At 55.7% G+C, this 17,295-nt stretch overlaps 1 protein-coding gene across 15 annotated transcripts in view; it reads right to left on the reverse strand.

Moving 5' to 3' along the window:
- Nucleotides 1–1,010: 1,010 nt before the first annotated feature.
- TANGO2 (transport and golgi organization 2 homolog) overlaps nt 1,011–17,295 on the reverse strand; it is a 47,413-nt gene continuing 31,128 nt past the window's right edge. For 6 of the 15 annotated variants that reach the window (XM_033232899.1, XM_033232898.1, XM_033232900.1 and 3 more), the window contains 6 exons: nt 15,607–15,726; nt 14,640–14,754; nt 11,582–11,652; nt 5,241–5,394; nt 3,480–3,584; nt 1,011–2,367 (listed from right to left, as the gene is read on the reverse strand). In XM_033232899.1, coding sequence (XP_033088790.1) covers nt 2,247–2,367; nt 3,480–3,584; nt 5,241–5,394; nt 11,582–11,652; nt 14,640–14,754; nt 15,607–15,726 — 686 coding nt within the window. In that variant the 3' untranslated portion in view covers nt 1,011–2,246. Of the gene's footprint in view, nt 2,368–3,479; nt 3,585–5,217; nt 5,395–11,581; nt 11,653–14,639; nt 14,755–15,606; nt 15,727–17,295 lie in introns of those variants that run through there. The other 9 variants (XM_033232904.1, XM_033232903.1, XM_033232910.1 and 6 more) reach the window with 6 other exon arrangements.

Genomic DNA, 17,295 nt, shown 5'->3' on the forward strand with positions numbered 1-17,295 from the left:
AGGGTACTGATATATCTTTTTGGGGGACACCACTCATAACACCAATAGAATCACCATTGAGGGCTGTGCTTCCTTAGGGGCTCAGGCTACTGGGGAGCCCTGGGCAGGGTGGGGGCAGAGGGACCCATGCAAGAGCAGAGACTGCCCTTCCTGGGCAGGCCAGGTCTCTGGGCAGAGGTAAACATCCGGGGGGCTCTTCATGAGGGCAGGACGCCATCCAGGTTGGGTGCTGGTGCTGGTCGCCAGTACAGGACACGGTGGCCACTGGGGCAGGTGAATGTGTTGGCAGCAAGGGCAGTGCCCCCAGCCGGGAGCCTGTTGTCCTGACTCAGAGGACACGTATAGGACTTGAGGCCTCAGTTTCTCCTTAGGCCTGAGGGTGTAGCCTGGATCGCAGCTGGGAAACTCTTCTGAGTTCAAAGTGAGCCATGGAGGGCTCCAAGCCCAGCAGAGTAGTCTGGGCAGGAAAGGGAAGGGACGGGGAGGTCCCTGCTCCTCCCTAGGTGGACTTGCATCATGTCACAATCAGACCAGGAAGCCCAGAAGCTTTAAAAAGTCTGCGTCTCAGCATTGGATATCCAGGACCCCCTTACAGTTGGCCAGGCCCAGGTATGCAAGCTCCTTAGAGCTGGCCCCAAACCAGGAGCTCCTGGGGCTGAGACAGATGCAGACCTGCTCTCCTGCCCCTCCTACCATCCCCTGGCCCCCACCATCCAACAGAAGTCCAGGTCAGCCTGCCTCCCCCTCCAGTGGGGCCTCCACAGTGACCCGATAGACCTGTATGGGTGACTGGCCCCATAACCGGCATCTACCACATCCCACGCGCATGGGGTCTCTCACGGCAGCCCGTGCCCAAGGACAGATGGGCTGACCCACAGGCATCCACAAGTGGCACTGAAGAAGCCGTGAGGAAAGGGGGAGATGGGAAGGGCCTTGTCCAGGGTGTCTGGCTGCATGGGAGACGCAACAGCTCCCACTGGCACCCTGCACACAAGGGAAAGGCCTCGAAATGCACTCACCAAAGCCTCAGAGTTTTATTATCAGCAGCTCACATTCGGGTACAGGTTCCTGTGAAGATTGCCCCACCTGGTGGGAGGAGGGAGAGAGCAGGGCTGGCTGAGATGGGGCTGCCAGGGCCATGGCCTCCAGCTGGGTAAGCGGGAATCTGAGAGCCCCTGGTGCACACGGAGCCTCCTGGCACACACAGGATTGTCCCAAACACAAAGGACCCTGGCACACTCAGGGGCACTGAATCTGGCAATGAGTCTGCACTTCTGTTATGAGAGTGGGTTTTTCGGCCAGGCGTGGTGGCTCACGCCTGTAATCCCAGCACTTTGGGAGGCTGAGGCAGGTGGATCACCATGTCAGGAGTTCAAGACCAGCCTGACCAACCTGGTGAAACCCTGTCTCAACTAAAAATACAAAAATTAGCTGGGTGTGGTGGCACATGCCTGTAATCCCAGCTACTCAGGAGGCTGAGGCAGGAGAATCGCTTGAACCTGGGAGGTGGAGGTTGCAGTGAGCTGAGATCATGCCACTGCACTCCAGCCTGGGCAACACAGCAAGACTCCATCTCAAAAAAAAGAGAGTGTTTTTTTCTCAGGTCTTCTTTGTGCCCAATTCCAAATGTGGCTGTCTCCTCTGCAGAAGCAGGTCTGCTTGTCAAGAATTCAAGCACGCCTTGTGCTCTGTGGTCACAGGAGAGGAGGGGCCGCTTTTAAATACAAGCCTACTCCTGTCATCGGACTAGAACAAAGGCCCACTGGCCAGAAGCACATGAGAAGTGAGAGTTGCCTTTCTGCCTTGTCTGGCATCGTGTGTGTGCATGTCTGTGCAACAGTGCATGTGTGCACATGTGTAGTAAACCTATGCATGTACATGTGCATGTGCCTATGTTGGTGTCCGTGTATATGCCTTGCGTGTGTGTGCTTGTGCACGTGCAGGAGTGTATGGGTGTGCCGTGTGTGTGCCTGTGTACATGTGCAAGAGTGGGCTCAGGTGTATCCACATGTTCATGGTGTACCTGCGCCAGTCCTAGACCTGGTGTCAGACTCTGCTGCTCCCCACTGGCATAAAGGCAGACCCTGAGCTGGGCATGGGGACACAGACAGGTAACACGCAAACCACAGGGTCCTGATCCAGGGGATGCTGGCCAAGTCACGAGCAGTGCAATGCAGTATGGCCAAGGAAGGTTTCCCTCAAGGCAGGGCCCCCCAGGAGCCCACTGGCCACGCCCAGAGGTGGTGTTAGTTCTGTAGTGTGAACTCGTAGGTTCTGGTCTCCCAGTGGGAGAGGTCCTTGTCCATCATGCTACGCTCAGTGAAGGTCACGTGGCCGTCCGCATCTACCAGGATGATGGTGTTGGTTCTGAAAGAGAGCAGGGTCCCTCGTTCACCTGGTGTCCCTCAGCCCTGCCCTGCCTGTCACAGCCACAGGTAGGGCAAGAATGCAGGCAGGTAGAGGCAGGACCCCCATGCCTGGAGGCTGTGCCAAGTCACAGAAGAACAGCAGCCTCGGTCTTGGGGATGATGAGGGGCCGTCAGTGGCATGTGAGCTTCTAGTTGGCTCCACAGGCCCACGCTAAGTGAGTCCTGCTACCTTCACTAGGAACCACCCTACCCTGTCCTACTCTCCCTGTGTAGCATGAGCCATGGTACACAGAAGCCTGCGGGCTGACCACACACTTCCCCCTCGGAGGCCCAGGTTCCCAGACACAGCCACGCTTGGTTCTTCCAAGAGGTCAAGCTGTTGACCACTTGGGGCCCAGGCTTCCTCTATCTGGAAGACTCCCCTCCTGTGCCCTCTCTCCCAATGCCCAGGCCATGCCAGCCCACCTGAAGCAAACATTCAGCATACTCTCCTCTCCTCCAACCCTCTCTGCTGTGGGCTTTGCAGACAGAGGGTGGCACCGGATTCCCCAGCAGCCCTGGCACACGCTGGTTCCCAGGGCAGACACACACTCAGTGTTCCCCGTCGGGGGGGACCCAGTGGCCATGCGGCCTGTCAAGGAGAGGACTTGGCACCTGCCTTTCCCTCACACACAGGAATATGAGTCTATGATAGAGGAGGGGCTGAAAGAAATGACACTGTGCACCTGCCAATGGGCTGGCCAGCCCCAGGCGGGAAAGGCTGGCCAGCAGCTGCCACCCAAGGGTACAGCCTGCAGGCCTAGTGCCACCATGGTGCTGGGGCGTTTGCCCACAGGGATCCACCAATGTGCAGGCAGCCCTGAGGCCATCCTGGCCCCATGTGGCTATGTACTGGCTTCTTAAGCCCAGCCTGTGGGGCCCCAGGAGCCTGTGGTATCTGCTCACCCGGTAGCTGCATCTGGACAGGGCAGAAGCTCTGGAATCCACTCGGGTGAGGAAGGAGCCTGGCCCTCGCTATGGAACATGGGGACACTTGGCTTCTTTGCCGACCCTCTAGCGTGGGAGGTGAGACATGGGATAGGAGGTGGCGCACCCATGGGGCTGCAATACCTGGTGCCGTAGCCAGGGCAGCGCACGCACACAGCTGCATACTTGCTCAGCACGGGCTGCACGTACTCCCTGCCCTGGTCCTCGATGGCTGGGTCTGGCAGCTGCCTGCAGGATGGAGGGAAGCGGTGGCCATTAGTCCCTCTGTGGCCTGCCCCAGCTCGGTGTAGCCCCATCCCACCTGGTGGCCTAACTGGCTCTGGGGAGTGGCCGGGGAACTGCAAGCGTTGTTTCTTTTCTTCTTTTCTTTTTTCTCTTCTCTTCTCTTTTCTCTTCTTTTCTTTTTTTGAGGCAGAGTTTCACTCTTGTCACCCAGACTAGAGTGCAATGGCTCGATCTTGGCTCACTGCAACTTCCACCTTCCAAGTTCAAGTGATTCTCCTGATAGAAGTCCACTCAAGCCAGCCATTGTAGCTAGCATCAGGGCTCCAGTTGTCAGCTGGGATTACAGGCGTGCACCACCAAGCCCATCTAATTTTGTATTTTTAGTAGAGACAGAGTTTCACCATGTTGGCCAGGTTGGTCTTGACCTCCTGACCTCAGGTGATCCACCCACCTTGGCTTCCCAAAGTGCTGAGATCACAGGCATGCGCCACCACAACAGGCCTGTTTCCTACACGTTTCTGCTCAAGGCGGAAAATCTCCATCTACCCTTAACTTATGACTCAGTCGTAGAGCTTTGGCCCCAGATGGCACACACAAGCTCCCTGCCTGCCCCAAGAGGTGTACTGTGGGCATCCGCCCCTGTGACAGAAGTCCACTCAAGCCAGCCATTGTAGCTAGCACTGGGGCTCCAGCCATCAGTGTGGGCAGCCAGGGCCGGTCCTCGGCCTGCCCCAGATGGCACACTGATGGGGCCTGTGTGGACTTACAGCTGGGAGGGGCTGCTGGGCACGCCCAGGTGGGGCTCTTCCAATGAGGCAGTGATGCTGAGGCTGAAGGACGAGGCCGCAGATCAGCGGCCCAGAGGAGAGGGAGGGTAGACAGGGCGCAGAAAGGGGCCCCAGAAGGAGGAGTGGGAGACAGTCCATGGGGGCTTCTCTGAAGGGGGCAAGCTGGACAGGGTGGGAGTGGACGCTGGGTCACCTGGGCAGGGCAGTGGTCTGACCTGGGTGGGGAACGAGGGATGGGTGGGGCATCTTGCCCAGTGGGAGAAAGGCTGGCACGGCAAGCACCAGGACCCCTGGCTGGGGCAACCAAGACCGCAGTGCCTGACACCTGAGGGGCCTTGAGGCTTACGGGCAAGGAAGTGGGTGGGGGCACCTACACCCAGGCAGTTCCCGGAACTGCAAGTCCCTGCCCAGCACTCAGCCCAGGGTCGCTGGGGACAGACCACGTGCAGGAAGCCCCATCAACCCTGAGAGTGCTGACCCTGGCCACCCATTTCCATGATTTGTCTCTTCCGCCTGGGTTTGCTGAGTGTCTAGAATCTTTTGGAACTTCCCGCTAGCCCTCGGCATGCAGAGGGGAGCATCCATCTGCTCTGGGCCCCACGTGGCTGCATCAAGCCTCTGGGCACACTGAGCCTCCCCTGGGCCTGGGCCTGGGCCTGGGCCCATCTCCTGTCATCAAAAGTCCCTGGTGTTGGAAACCTCAGCTGGCTCGAGGGGACAGGCAGGGAGGACAGCATGTCCGTCAGCTTCCTTGCAGCTGGGGACCCAGCCTGGCCACCTCCACGGGCCTCCCAGGGCGACAGAGCCTGCCTTTCCCTCTGCCCTGGTTGGGAGACACCAGGGCTCACCCCAGCAGGACCCGCCCACTCACGCCTCTTCATTGTTGAGCACATCCAGGAGGTTGGCAATGAGCACATCCTTGGGCAGTGCCTGGCTCCGTTCCACAGCCTCCAGGAAGAGCTGCTTCCCAAAGCACAGCTTCCTCCAGGGCGTCTCCAGCAGCGCGTTGCTCAGCCCGTAGGTGCCTGTGGGGAGCAATCGGCTGGCCATGCAGAGGCCTTGCTGTGCCATGTCAGGGCAAACTGCCACCCGCCACCCACCTAACATGGGGTACAGCTGGAGACAATGAAATCAGGCCAGACTGAGGCCAAGCCACTCCATGCTCCAGCACCTTCCCTACGCTCATTCCTGACCTGACGGCTTGGCAAAGAGTGGAGAACTCAGCAGTAGGCGGAAAGGGGCACCCACAGGAGACCACAAGGCACAGATGCCCAGCAGCATGGATGGATGAATAAGAAATGAGCAACCCAGGCCGGGCGCGGTGGTTCAAGCCTGTAATCCCAGCACTTTGGGAGGCCGAGACGGGTGGATCACGAGGTCAGGAGATCAAGACCATCCTGGCTAACACGGTGAAACCCCGTCTCTACTAAAAAATACAAAAAACTAGCCGGGCATGGTGGTGGGCGCCTGTAGTCCCAGCTGCTCGGGAGGCTGAGGCAGGAGAATGGCGTAAACCCGGGAGGCGGAGCTTGCAGTGAGCTGAGATCCGGCCAATGCACTCCAGCCTCGGCAACAGAGCCAGACTCCATCTCAAAAAAAAAAAAAAGAAATGAGCAACCTGAAATCTCACAGGCAAAGGGGGCAGCCAAGAGGGAACCTCTCCACCTCACGTCAGGCTGGGGGGCCACCTAAGAAGTTCAAGAGCGGGAGAATTAGCTACCAGAGGCCAGGAGGCACCCACCACAATCACGTCCCTATCTGGGGAACCCCCAACAGTGCCACACAGTGGGCACAGGTGCAGGCTGGACCTCAGCAGAGCATGGCCCACCTCTGCATACCAGCCAGGCCCCTGGCTAGGAGAGCCAGGGGGCTCAGTGCACAGACTCTGAACTGTGGCTTCTCTGAACTGTGGCTTCTCAGAACAAGCTCCCAGAGTGTTGGCAGAAGGCAAGGCCAACAGGAAAAGGGTTTCTCATGACACAAAAAGCGAAGGGGAGGGACTTGAGGTGGAGAAGCACCTCACCTCAGAGGCTCTTCTCTAGAAGCCAGAGCAGCAGGGGTGGGCTTGATGGCAGCCATGCACCCCAAATGATGCACCAGAGAGACCAAGATACCACCCTTTTCCCTGTCAGACTTCCAGGAGAATATCTTGGCCAAGGCATTTCCCAGGGAGACAGCTCTGGCTCTGCCAGGGCCCCCAGAGCCAAGCCTCCAGCCCCAGGTGTCACAGTGCTTTTTCCATCATGAACGACATGGAAGACCATTCAACTGCACAGTCACGGGCAAAGAATGGAGCTGGACTCTGGACTCTACCTCACATCATACACAAAAGATAACTCAGGTCGAGAGAGGTGGCTCACTCCTATAATCCTAGCACATCGGGAGGCTGGGGCAGAAGGATCACTGGAGCCCAGGAGTTCAAGACCAGCCTGGGCAAAATAGTGAGACCATATCTCTACAAAACGTTAAAAGTTAGCTGGACATGGTGGCATACATCTGCAGTCTCAGCTACTTGGGAGGGAGGATCTCTTTCTTTCTTTTTTTTTTTTTTTTTTGAGACGGAGTCTCGCTCTGTTGCCCAGGCTGGAGTGCAGTGGCACGATCTCGGCTCACTGCAAGCTCCGCCTCCTGGGTTCATGCCATTCTCCTGCCTCAGGCTCCGGAGTAGCTGGGACTGCAGGCGCCCACCACCATGCCCAGCTACTTTTTTCTATTTTTTAGTAGAGACGGGGTTTCACCGTGTTAGCCAGGATGGTCTTGATCTCCTGACCTTGTGATCTGCCCGCCTTGGTCTCCCAAAGTGCTGGGATTACAAGCGTGAGCCACTGCGCCCGACCAGGGAGGGAGGATCTCTTAAGGCCAGGAGGTTGAGGGTGCAGTGAGTCATGACTGCACCACTGCACTCCAGCCTGGGTGACAGAGCCAGACCCTGTCTCAAAAAAAAAAAAAAAAAAAAGTTAACTTAAATCCAACCAAAGACCCAAGTGAAAAAGCAAAAACGATAAAACTCTGAGAAGAAAGTATCAGGGGAAAGCTTCATGACCTTAGATTAGGCAATGGTTTCTTAGAAAAGAATCCAAAATCATGAGCAACAGAAAAAAAAAAAGAGACATGGGACTTAAAAATTTAAAGCTTTGTGCTTTAAATAAGAGACTTGTAGCTAGAATGAATGTATAAAGCACTCCTATAACTCAAAAAGATAATCCAATTTGAATAACCATTTCTCCAAAGAAGACATACAAACGGCCAACGAGCATGAGAATAGCTGTTCAACATCATAGCCATCAGAGAAATGCAAACCAAACCACGAGGCCACTCCACTTCACACCCACTATCATGGCTATCACCAAAAACACAGAAAATAGCCAAGTGTTGGCGAGGATTCAGAGAAGCTGCAACCCGCATACATTGCTGGTGGGAATGCATAGGCTGCAGCAGCTTTGAGAAACAGTTTGGATGTTCCTCAAAAGGTTAAACAGGGTTACCATACAACTTAACAACTCCATTCCTAGGTATTCACACAAGAGCCATAAAAACACACGACCACACAAACGCTGTGAGGTCACACTGTGAGTAGCACTGTTTATAACAGGTGAAAGGTGGAAACAATGCAAGTGTCCATTAATGGATGAAGGGAAGAAACAAAAAGTACCAACTGGCTTGAGGGTTCAGGGCAGCTGGCTCGGCAACTCCTTAAATTCCTATGGCTACAAGAAAAAACACACTCTTGATAAACTTCCTCACAATAGCAGTGATCACATACATTATCAGACCCTCTTAACTCTGACTTACAGCCCAGACTACTACAACCCTGACTGGACAGAGAACCAGCCTTCAAACACTCTTTTCTGATAAGCAACTACAGACCGTAAGCCAGTTTCAGCAGTTCATAGAGGCTGCACTCCAACTGTGTCCTAGAGCTCACCTTCTGATGGAAAGAGCCAGATTTTACCTCATTTTAATGCTAAAACCCCGCCCCAAAGTGAACACGGGATGTATGTTACATATATGTTTATCTATTGCATATGTTCTCGGGTCCCCTCATAAATATGTATGGCTTTCCCCCAAACCTATTGAATATGTATGACCCTATTGTGTGATATGGACCTCAGGAGGCATAAAACTCAAACTGCCCTTCTCCTCTTTAAAGAGAGCACCTTGGCCGGGCGCGGTGGCTCACGCCTGTAATCCCAGCACTTTGGGAGGCTGAGACGGGTGGATCACGAGGTCAGGAGATTGAGACCATCCTGGCTAACATGGTGAAACCCCGTCTCTACTAAAAATACATTTAAAAAAATTAGCCGGGCGCAGTGGCGGGCGCCTGTAGTCCCAGCTACACGGGAGGCTGAGGCAGGAGAATGGTGTGAACCCGGGAAGCGGAGCTTGCAGTGAGTGGAGATCGTGCCAGTGCACTCCAGCCTGGGTGACAGAGCAAGACTCTGTCTCAAAAATAAATAAATAAATAAATAAATAAAGAGAGCACCTCAGTCCATGCTAGAGACTCTCTCTTTCAAGTCTGCAAACTGATACGGTGAATAAAACTCTCCTTTCTACTATTTAGCCATGCTGGTGAGGTTTTTTTTTTTTGTTTTCTTTTTTTTGAGACGGAGTCTCACTGTGTCTCCCAGGCTGGAGTGCAGTGGTGCAATCTTGGCTCATTTGCAAGCTCCGCCTCCTGGGTTCATGCCATTCTCCTGCCTCAGCCTCCCGAGCAGCTGGGGTTACAGGCGCCCACCACCACACCCAGCTAATTTTTTGTATTTTTAGTAGAGATGGGGTTTCACGGTGTTAGCCAGGATGGTCTTGATCTCCTGCCCTCGTGATCCACCTGCCTCAGCCTCCCAAAGTGCTGGGATTACAGGTGTGAGCCACCGCGCCCAGCCGCTGGTGGGTTTTTAGACAACACTAAGTGAAAAAAGTCAGTCCCCTAAACTATGTATTATAGGATTCCCTTTATACAAAGTGTCCAGAATAGGCAAATCTACAGATAGAACGCGGATTAAAGGTTGCAGGGGCTGAAGAGGCAGGGACTGAGGAGTGGCTGCTGATGGGTATGGCTTTCTTTGGGGATCAAGAAAAGGTCCTGGAATTAGGTAGTGATGACGGTTACTCAACACTGTGAATGAACCGAACCCTACTGAATGATACACTTTAAATGCGTAACTGTGCTGCTAGTCAGTCATATCTCAATAAAGCTATTATCAAAAAAATAAAGGCAACGTGGACTAGGTGGGGCAGGCTCAGGGATGGGGCAGAATGTAGACAGAAATAAGTTCCCCAAAATAACAACTGAGCAGAAAATAAGCATCTCCGGCCATGGAGGTCTCAGCCTCTGAGAACCGTGGGTGTCATGTGGATGGTTACAGCGACTGCCCCAGAGGCCTCCGGGCCAATGTTCAGAATGAGGGGGTGGTAGGGGGTCTCTGACTGCTTTTGCACCTTTTAGTTTCCAGTTCTTTCCTGGGCAGTCACAGGCTCAGCGTGGCCCAACTCCACTGCCACAGACCCACCTTGCCACACATTCCAACCCCCCCGGACCCTGAACTGACAGGGAGGTCCTGGGGCAGGTGGAACAGCAAGAGCTGGCTGAGACAGCCAGAACAATCCTTTGCAAGCTCAGGACCTTCTGAGGCCACATCCCTGCCTTGCTGGTAGTGTCTGTGTCTGTGCCACTGCCCAGCTCTTGGGAGCTCAGGTGGACCGCCCACAGTTGTATTCAAGGTAGGGAGGGGAAGACCAGGGTCACAGAGGGTGGCCGGAAGGACGAGCCCCAGGTGGAAGAGAGGGCACCAGCTGGTATGTGTGGGGCCAATGGGTGGGAGACACTGGAAGCCACCTTCCAGGCAGATGCCTCCTCTGGAGATCCCAATTAGCCCAGGGGTTCAGGCCTGGGCACCACCTTAGCAAATGGGGTGCTGGGCCCATCTGTGGATGGAAGCTAGCTGGAAGCTAGCTCTAGTGTGGGCCAGGCAAGGACCATAGGACTCATGAGGAGCTTGTCAGCACCACCAGCGCCCTAAGATGCAGGAGGGGTGGGGCCACTCAGCTGTCCTAGGGACTGCTTACCATCTACCTTGGGCCCCTCCAGGAATGCTTGGGGCTTCAGTTCCACCATGTGTACCCAGTGGGAAGGTGTGCAGCTGTGACCTGCAGTCTCACTTGGTGATTTATGCCAAATGCCAAAGGAAGTCTGTGTGACGTGGGCACAGAGCTTCAGAGGAGCCAGGGGTGTGAGGGAGCCCCCTCACAGAGGGGTGTGGGTGGCACCAAGGGCACTGACACACTCCCCAGGTGCCGGAACACCCTATGTGAGCCAGCAGCTTGAAGAGAGGGACCAAAGCGGGCATCTGAGGCACACAGTTCCATGATGCCACCAGCAAGGAGTGTCTGCGAGCAGCGAGCATGGAAGTGAGCAAGATAGCTGGCCCCGGAACCTGGGCTCCGGTCCCTAAAGTTTTGTGCACCCAGGGCAAATGCCATTTCCCAGGAGTGTTGCTTTGTCCTGGCACCAGACCTGGGACAAGATGCAGACCTCCCTCCCAGAACATGGCTGCAAAGGGGGTCAATGTGACACATTCTGTCCAGGTTGGGGCACTGGCAGAGGAAGCTTCCAGGAAATCGCAGCACTCAAGGAGGGGGGAAAGGAAGGACATGCAGCAGGAGGCACAGGCTGGGCAGTGGTGCAGAGCCAGGGCAGGAAGGACCCAGCTGTGGAGTGTGACCTGGTGCAGGGGGGCTTGAGACCCTGAGGATGGGGACCAGGGATCAGACTGGGGACTGGGTACAGGAGGTGTGTGTCTGTGTGTGGCTGGAGTGGAGTGTGTACATGTGCGTCAGGGAGCAGACCAGGCAAGAACCCAGGTGGTGACGGCCCCAGAGGGTCTGAGAAGGGACAGGCACAGGGCACACTGGGACGGCACAGGAAGCGAGGCTGGGGGTGGCCGGCTGGGCTACAGGGCTGCGGTAGGAAGCCCAGAACAGGGGCACATCTCGCTCAGCAGCAAAGGCCCATGGGGAGGGGGCGAGCAGGGAGCCAGGGCTCTCTGAAGTGTCCAGGTGCAGGGCAAGGTCCCTACAGACCATAAGGCACTTAAATGGCCACAAAGTCATCCCAGGAGAGTAATATGACAAGGGCCTGGTCTCTAAAAAGCACAGGGGTAACCTCTGCATAGGAACAGCCCCCCACCCATCAGGCTGCCAGGGCAGGCTCACCTGGCGTCAAAATGATGGGATCAGGCTCCCCTCGGTTCCCATAGTAGCAAATGACGTCTCCCTTTGCTGTGCTGCAGACCAAGGGGAGAGAATGTCAGACTACAGCCATAGGGTGTCCTCCCCGTGACACTGCCTGGGGATCTCACAGCCCTGTTTCTGGAGGCTAGCGATGTGCACAGTAGCCCACTGCGGCCAGGTTCTTGGGCACCTGGCAGGCAGGGTCATGGAGGCCCCAGCTCTTGTCCAGCATCATGGGTATGTTCTCAGCTCACCTCGGGGTCCACCAGCCTGGGAGGCACAGCATCTAAATGGCCTTCCTGCCTTGCTGAATGCCCCATGGCATGGGCACACAAGCGGCTGCCCATGGGGACAACTGCAGGGCTGAGCCCCATCCCCACATCACCAGCCTCTCCATCAGGCCCCCCACTACAGCTCATCTCTGAGCGTTTCTGGACAGGTGGACCCAGTGCAGCCCCAGGGTGATCGTGATTGAGGCTTCCAAAAAAAGTGCCAAAGACCACATTTTCCTACTCTCATGTGTTAAGTGTACAATTAAAATAGTTAAGGGACAGTTGAGCTGGGCATAGTGGCTCATGCCTACAGTCCCAGCTACTCTGGAGGCTGAGGAGGGAGGACTGCTTGAGGCCAGAAGTTTGAAACCAGACTGGGCAACATAGCAAGACCCCATCTCTACAAAATAAATAAATTAATTTTAAAAAAGAAAATAGTTAAAAATGCTCCCCAGCTGAAAATATTCCAATCCTTAATACCACAGTAAGTCTTCTAGAACTTGAAGTGACTTTTTTGCAAAGTGAAGAGGATCTCTTTGTGGCCTGTGAGATGCCCTCCCAGGCCAGATGCTGGGCATGGAGCCTGGGCCTTCGAGATGAACACATGCAGAGAAAGAGCCAGGTGTGGTGTCTTCCTCCCCAAGTGCTGCCCACCAGGTGGGACCCACCTTCCCCACCCCTAGTAGGCTTCAAGGCCCCCCCCATCCACATTCACATTCCATTCCCATTCTTCCTCACCATGGTCTTTGGCAACTTTCCTAAGACACTTGGTTCATAACTTCAGAGACTGTTTGTAGGCAAAAAGCTCCTCTGGGCTTTCTGTGTAAGGACCTACAGAACTGGACACCCATGCTGGGGCCACTGCCAGCACTACCACAGGCCAGGCGGAGGGCAGGCCTCACCCAGGGATAACTGTGGCCGTGACAAGCCTCTCTCCTTTCCAGGTTTGGCTTCCTCATCTGTACCTACCAGCAGGGCTGCTCGCTGACCTCTGATGTCCCCCACCCTCCAGCCTCTGCCCTGGCACCAGCTTTTGCCTGACCTGTGGTACGCTCTCCTTGCCACTGCCTAAATCTTCAGGCTAGGTCCAGGAGGCTGACGCTCATTCTGCAGCCTTTGGAGCCAGGAGAGTTGCATAGGCTCTGAGGAGCCCAAGACCCCATCCCCCAACCACAGGAGCCCATGCATCTGCTCAGGGCATGGCACCCCTGGCACCCCACCTCCACACAGCTGCTGAGTGCTGAGTTCTGCTGGCATCACGGCCACGGATCCATTCTCCTGAGGCTAAGTCAGACCCACATGGAACTACTGACCGGGGAAAGTGGTTCCTGAGCATGGGGGCATGCAGGGAGCACACGGGCTCTGCCACCTGGAGTCACAAAGGCATGGGCAGGAGGAAGGGCTCTGGGCAGCAAGTGCCCCGGACCAGCCCTCGGCTCTCCACCTAGGGGACACTGCAACTCTCTGAGCCTCCATAGCAAGTGCACAGGCCCGTGTGGGGCAGGGCTGGGCATGCCACACACAAGGGATGCTCAACGAACAGCAGGCCTGGGGCTCGGGAGCCAGGACAGCGGCCTGTGGACCTGCCCTTGTGGAAGGAGGCAGCTTCAGGGCCCGCCACAGTGTGCCGACCACTTCCCGTTTGCCTGTCCTGGCGGAAGGCAAAGTTCTGGGGCGTTGGAGGGGGAGGAGGGCAGGAGGGAGGAATGCTCACTTCACGGAAGGGCAAAACACACAAACCTCTGCAGTTCCCGTGGACTCATCTCCAACAGGAGCTTCCCTGGGAGCACAGCATCCCAGCCACTCCAGGCCAGGGCTGCTGAGGGCTGCTCTGCACAGCCTGTCCGTGGGAGGGAGGACACCCAGCCAGGGCCACTCTATGTGACTGTTCTTCTTCTTCTTTTTTTTTTTTTTTTTTTTTTGAGACGGAGTCTCGCTCTGTCGCCCAGGCTGGAGTGCTGTGGCCGGATCTCAGCTCACTGCAAGCTCCGCCTCCCGGGTTTACGCCATTCTCCTGCCTCAGCCTCCCGAGTAGCTGGGACTACAGGTGCCCGCCACCTCACCCGGCTAATTTTTTGTATTTTTAGTAGAGACGGGGTTTCACCGTGTTAGCCAGGATGGTCTCGATCTCCTGACCTCGTGATCCGCCCGTCTCGGCCTCCCAAAGTGCTGGGATTACAGGCTTGAGCCACCGCGCCCGGCCTTTTTTTTTTTTTTTGAGACGGAGTCTGGCTCTGTCTCCCAGGCTGGAGTGCAGTGGCCGGATCTCAGCTCACTGCAAGCTCCGCCTCCCGGGTTGACGCCATTCTCCTGCCTCAGCCTCCCGAGTAGCTGGGACTACAGGCGCCCGCCACCTCGCCCGGCTAGTTTTTTTTTGTATTTTTAGTAGAGAAGGGGTTTCACCGTGTTAGCCAGGATGGTCTCGATCTCCTGACCTTGTGATCTGCCCGTCTTGGCCTCCCAAAGTGCTGGGATTACAGGCTTGAGCCACCGTGCCTGGCATATGTGACTGTTCTTCACAGCCTCAGCTTTCTCCAGGGAGCCAGCAGCCCTGATGCCATCACAGGAAGCCTTGGGCTTCACTCCCAAATACCCGAGTTGGTACATCTGTGACAGTCTCATTCCTCAGAATGTTTGTCAAGTCATGAGGAGCAACGTCCCTGGAGAGGCTGCCACGGCCTCCAGAGGAACCAGGCTTCCTGGTGAGCCTGAGGCCTGCCCCCAAGGCAGTGCTGGGCAGAGCCGCCATCCCCCTCTGGCAGACCCACCTCAGGTCGGCTGCTATGAGGTTGAAGCCATTGTACAGATGGCCCTCCATAGAGACCTTCTTCAGGTAGGACAAGCTGTCCACGTCAGTGGTCAGAAAGTGAGTGACAAGTGCACCTGTAGGCAGGGGACAGATGCCGTGTCCACAGCTGCAGGGATGTGCTCTTCCCCCAGGAACACTGATGTGGGGCCCCCTGGGGAGGATGCAGGAAGATGAGGGGACCCACTGGAGCCCTGGCCTGTCATGACTGCCACAAGAGTCAGCCACATCTCATTAGCCTGGCTGCCACTCAGGTCAGCACTGAAAACTGCTCATTTTATTAAAAAAATTTTTCCCCCACTATGTCTTCCTATGGAAATCCAGCATGAAGTAACAACACCTTTCAGTGGGGACAATGTGTGTCCACAGAGTTGTCATCTCGGGGAAGGCATCTACTCTACATACATTCTAGGCAGGGGACAGTGACACAGCAGTCAGGAGTGACATGCAATGAGGACAAGTGGAGAGTGCTCCCTAAGAGGAGTAAACAGTGCTGCGTGGGTCAGGTGGGAGTGGGCTCCCGGCTGTGACACCAGAGGGCCAGGGCGTGGGAAATGGGGATGCCCCTCCTCACTCTTCCTGTCTCTGCCACATACCCCTGCAGCACACCTCAGTGGTGGTGGTGATATGCCCGCAGAAGCCCCCCACCTGCTCCAGGGCCCAGCTTGCCCCCTTCGTGTCCCCACCCTTACCTGGGCTCTGCCCTGCAATGTTATGGCACCGCCCACTCTGGAACCTGGCCTTGCCCCATGGTACCTCAGCCCTGCCCCATCCCACACCTGAGCACAAGCACCTTGGCACTTCCTACCTTGGCCCGCCATGCTCCACCATACATTGGCCAGTCCTGTAGTCCCTTGGCCCCACCTTGTCTCACCTAGGCCCGCCCCACCCCACCCTGTCTCACCTTGGTCGCACCCCACTCGCCTTACCTCGCCCTCGGGCCTGCCGGTCCAGCTGCGGCTGCAGGTAGTTGGTGAGCGCTGCCAGCTTGCCACGTGTGCTGATGCCCAGCCATGTGCCTCCTTCCTTGCCTTCCTCCATGTCCAGCCCTGTGGCAGATGACAGTGTTACCACCACTGATGCCACCCATTCCAGTCCCCCAGCTGGTCCCCAGCCCTGGGAGACGCATACTCGGCCCAGCTCCTGCCTCAAGCTCCTCGAGGACATTCAACATGCAGCTTGGCCCAGCAGCCCCAGCTATGGAATAGTGGCTGGAACTCTTCAAGGCCAGGTGGCCCCTGGGGCTCATGGGTCATGCAAGCGAGATCCCTGCCCTGCAGGACGACTATGACACAAACCACACCTATCCCAACAGATGCCCTGCAGCACACATCCTCTCACTTGGGCCAGGAGGCTGGCCCTCACTCTGCAACCTTTGGAGCCGGGAGAGTTGCACAGGCTCTGAGGAGCCCAAGCTCCAAGGCTGAGGGGCAACACTAGGCTCCAATCGCATGAATGGGGTGCAGGGACGCTGGCTATCCTCACCCAGCAGGACGCACCAGGCCCAAAGGGCAGGCCCTTCACTTGGAGCCCAGCACACCACCAGGACCTTCACCCCCGCCAAGTCTTCTGCAGGGCGCGGGCCAGTGCTAGTGCCACAAGGTTGGAGAGGCCCTGAAGGCCACAGGATGGCTCCTTCTTAGACCAGGGGGTCATTTTACACAAAGATTGGGGCAAAAAAGGCTGTCATTAAGATGTTATTTTTATTATTTTATTTTGTTTTTTATTTTTTTGAGACAGGGTCTCACTCTGTCACCCAAGTTGGAGTTCAGTGGCGATCACACAGCTCACTGCAACCTCCACCTCCCAGGCTCAAGCGATCCTCCCACCTCAGCCCAAGTAGCTGGGACCACAGGCGTGCACCATCACACCCGGCTAATTTTTGCACTTTTTTGTACAGACAAGGTTTTGCTGTGTTGCCCAGGCTTGTCTCGAACTCCTGGACTCAAGCGATCCTCCTGTCTCAGCCTCCCAAAGTGCTGGGATTACAAGAGTGAGCCACTGCACTGGCTAGGATGTTATTTTATTTATTATTATTATTTTTTTTTTTTTGAGACAGAGCTTCGCTCTTGTTGCCCAGGCTGGAGTGCAATGGTGAGATCTTGGCTCATTGCAACCTCCGCCTCCCGGGTTCAAGCAATTCTCCTGCCTCAGCCTCCTGAGTAGCTGGAATTACAGGCACATGCCATCACGCCCAGCTAATTTTGTATTTTTAGTAGAAACGGAATTTCTCCATGTTGGCCAGGCTGGTCTCAAATTCCCAACCTCAGGTGATCCAGCCACCTTGGCCTCCCAAAGTGCTGGGATTACAGGCATGAGCCACTGTGCCCGGCCCTAAGATGTTATTTTTATAACAATAATCAATTATAACAGAAAAAGAAAAGATATAAACATCAAAAATAAAGAAATAAAACTGTATTTGTGGCCCTGTGCAGTGACTCACACCTGTAATCCCAGCACTTTGGGAGGCCGAGGTGGGCGGCTCACCTGAGGTTGGGAGTTCGAGATCAGCCTGACCAACATGGAGAAACTCCATTTCTATTAAAAATACAAAATTAGCCAGGCATGGTGGTATATGCCTGTAATCCCAGCTACTGGGGAGGCTGAGGCAGGGGAAT

Source organism: Trachypithecus francoisi, unplaced genomic scaffold, assembly GCF_009764315.1.
Source record: "Trachypithecus francoisi isolate TF-2019V2 unplaced genomic scaffold, Tfra_2.0 Lachesis_group14, whole genome shotgun sequence".
Lineage (NCBI taxonomy): Eukaryota > Metazoa > Chordata > Mammalia > Primates > Cercopithecidae > Trachypithecus > Trachypithecus francoisi.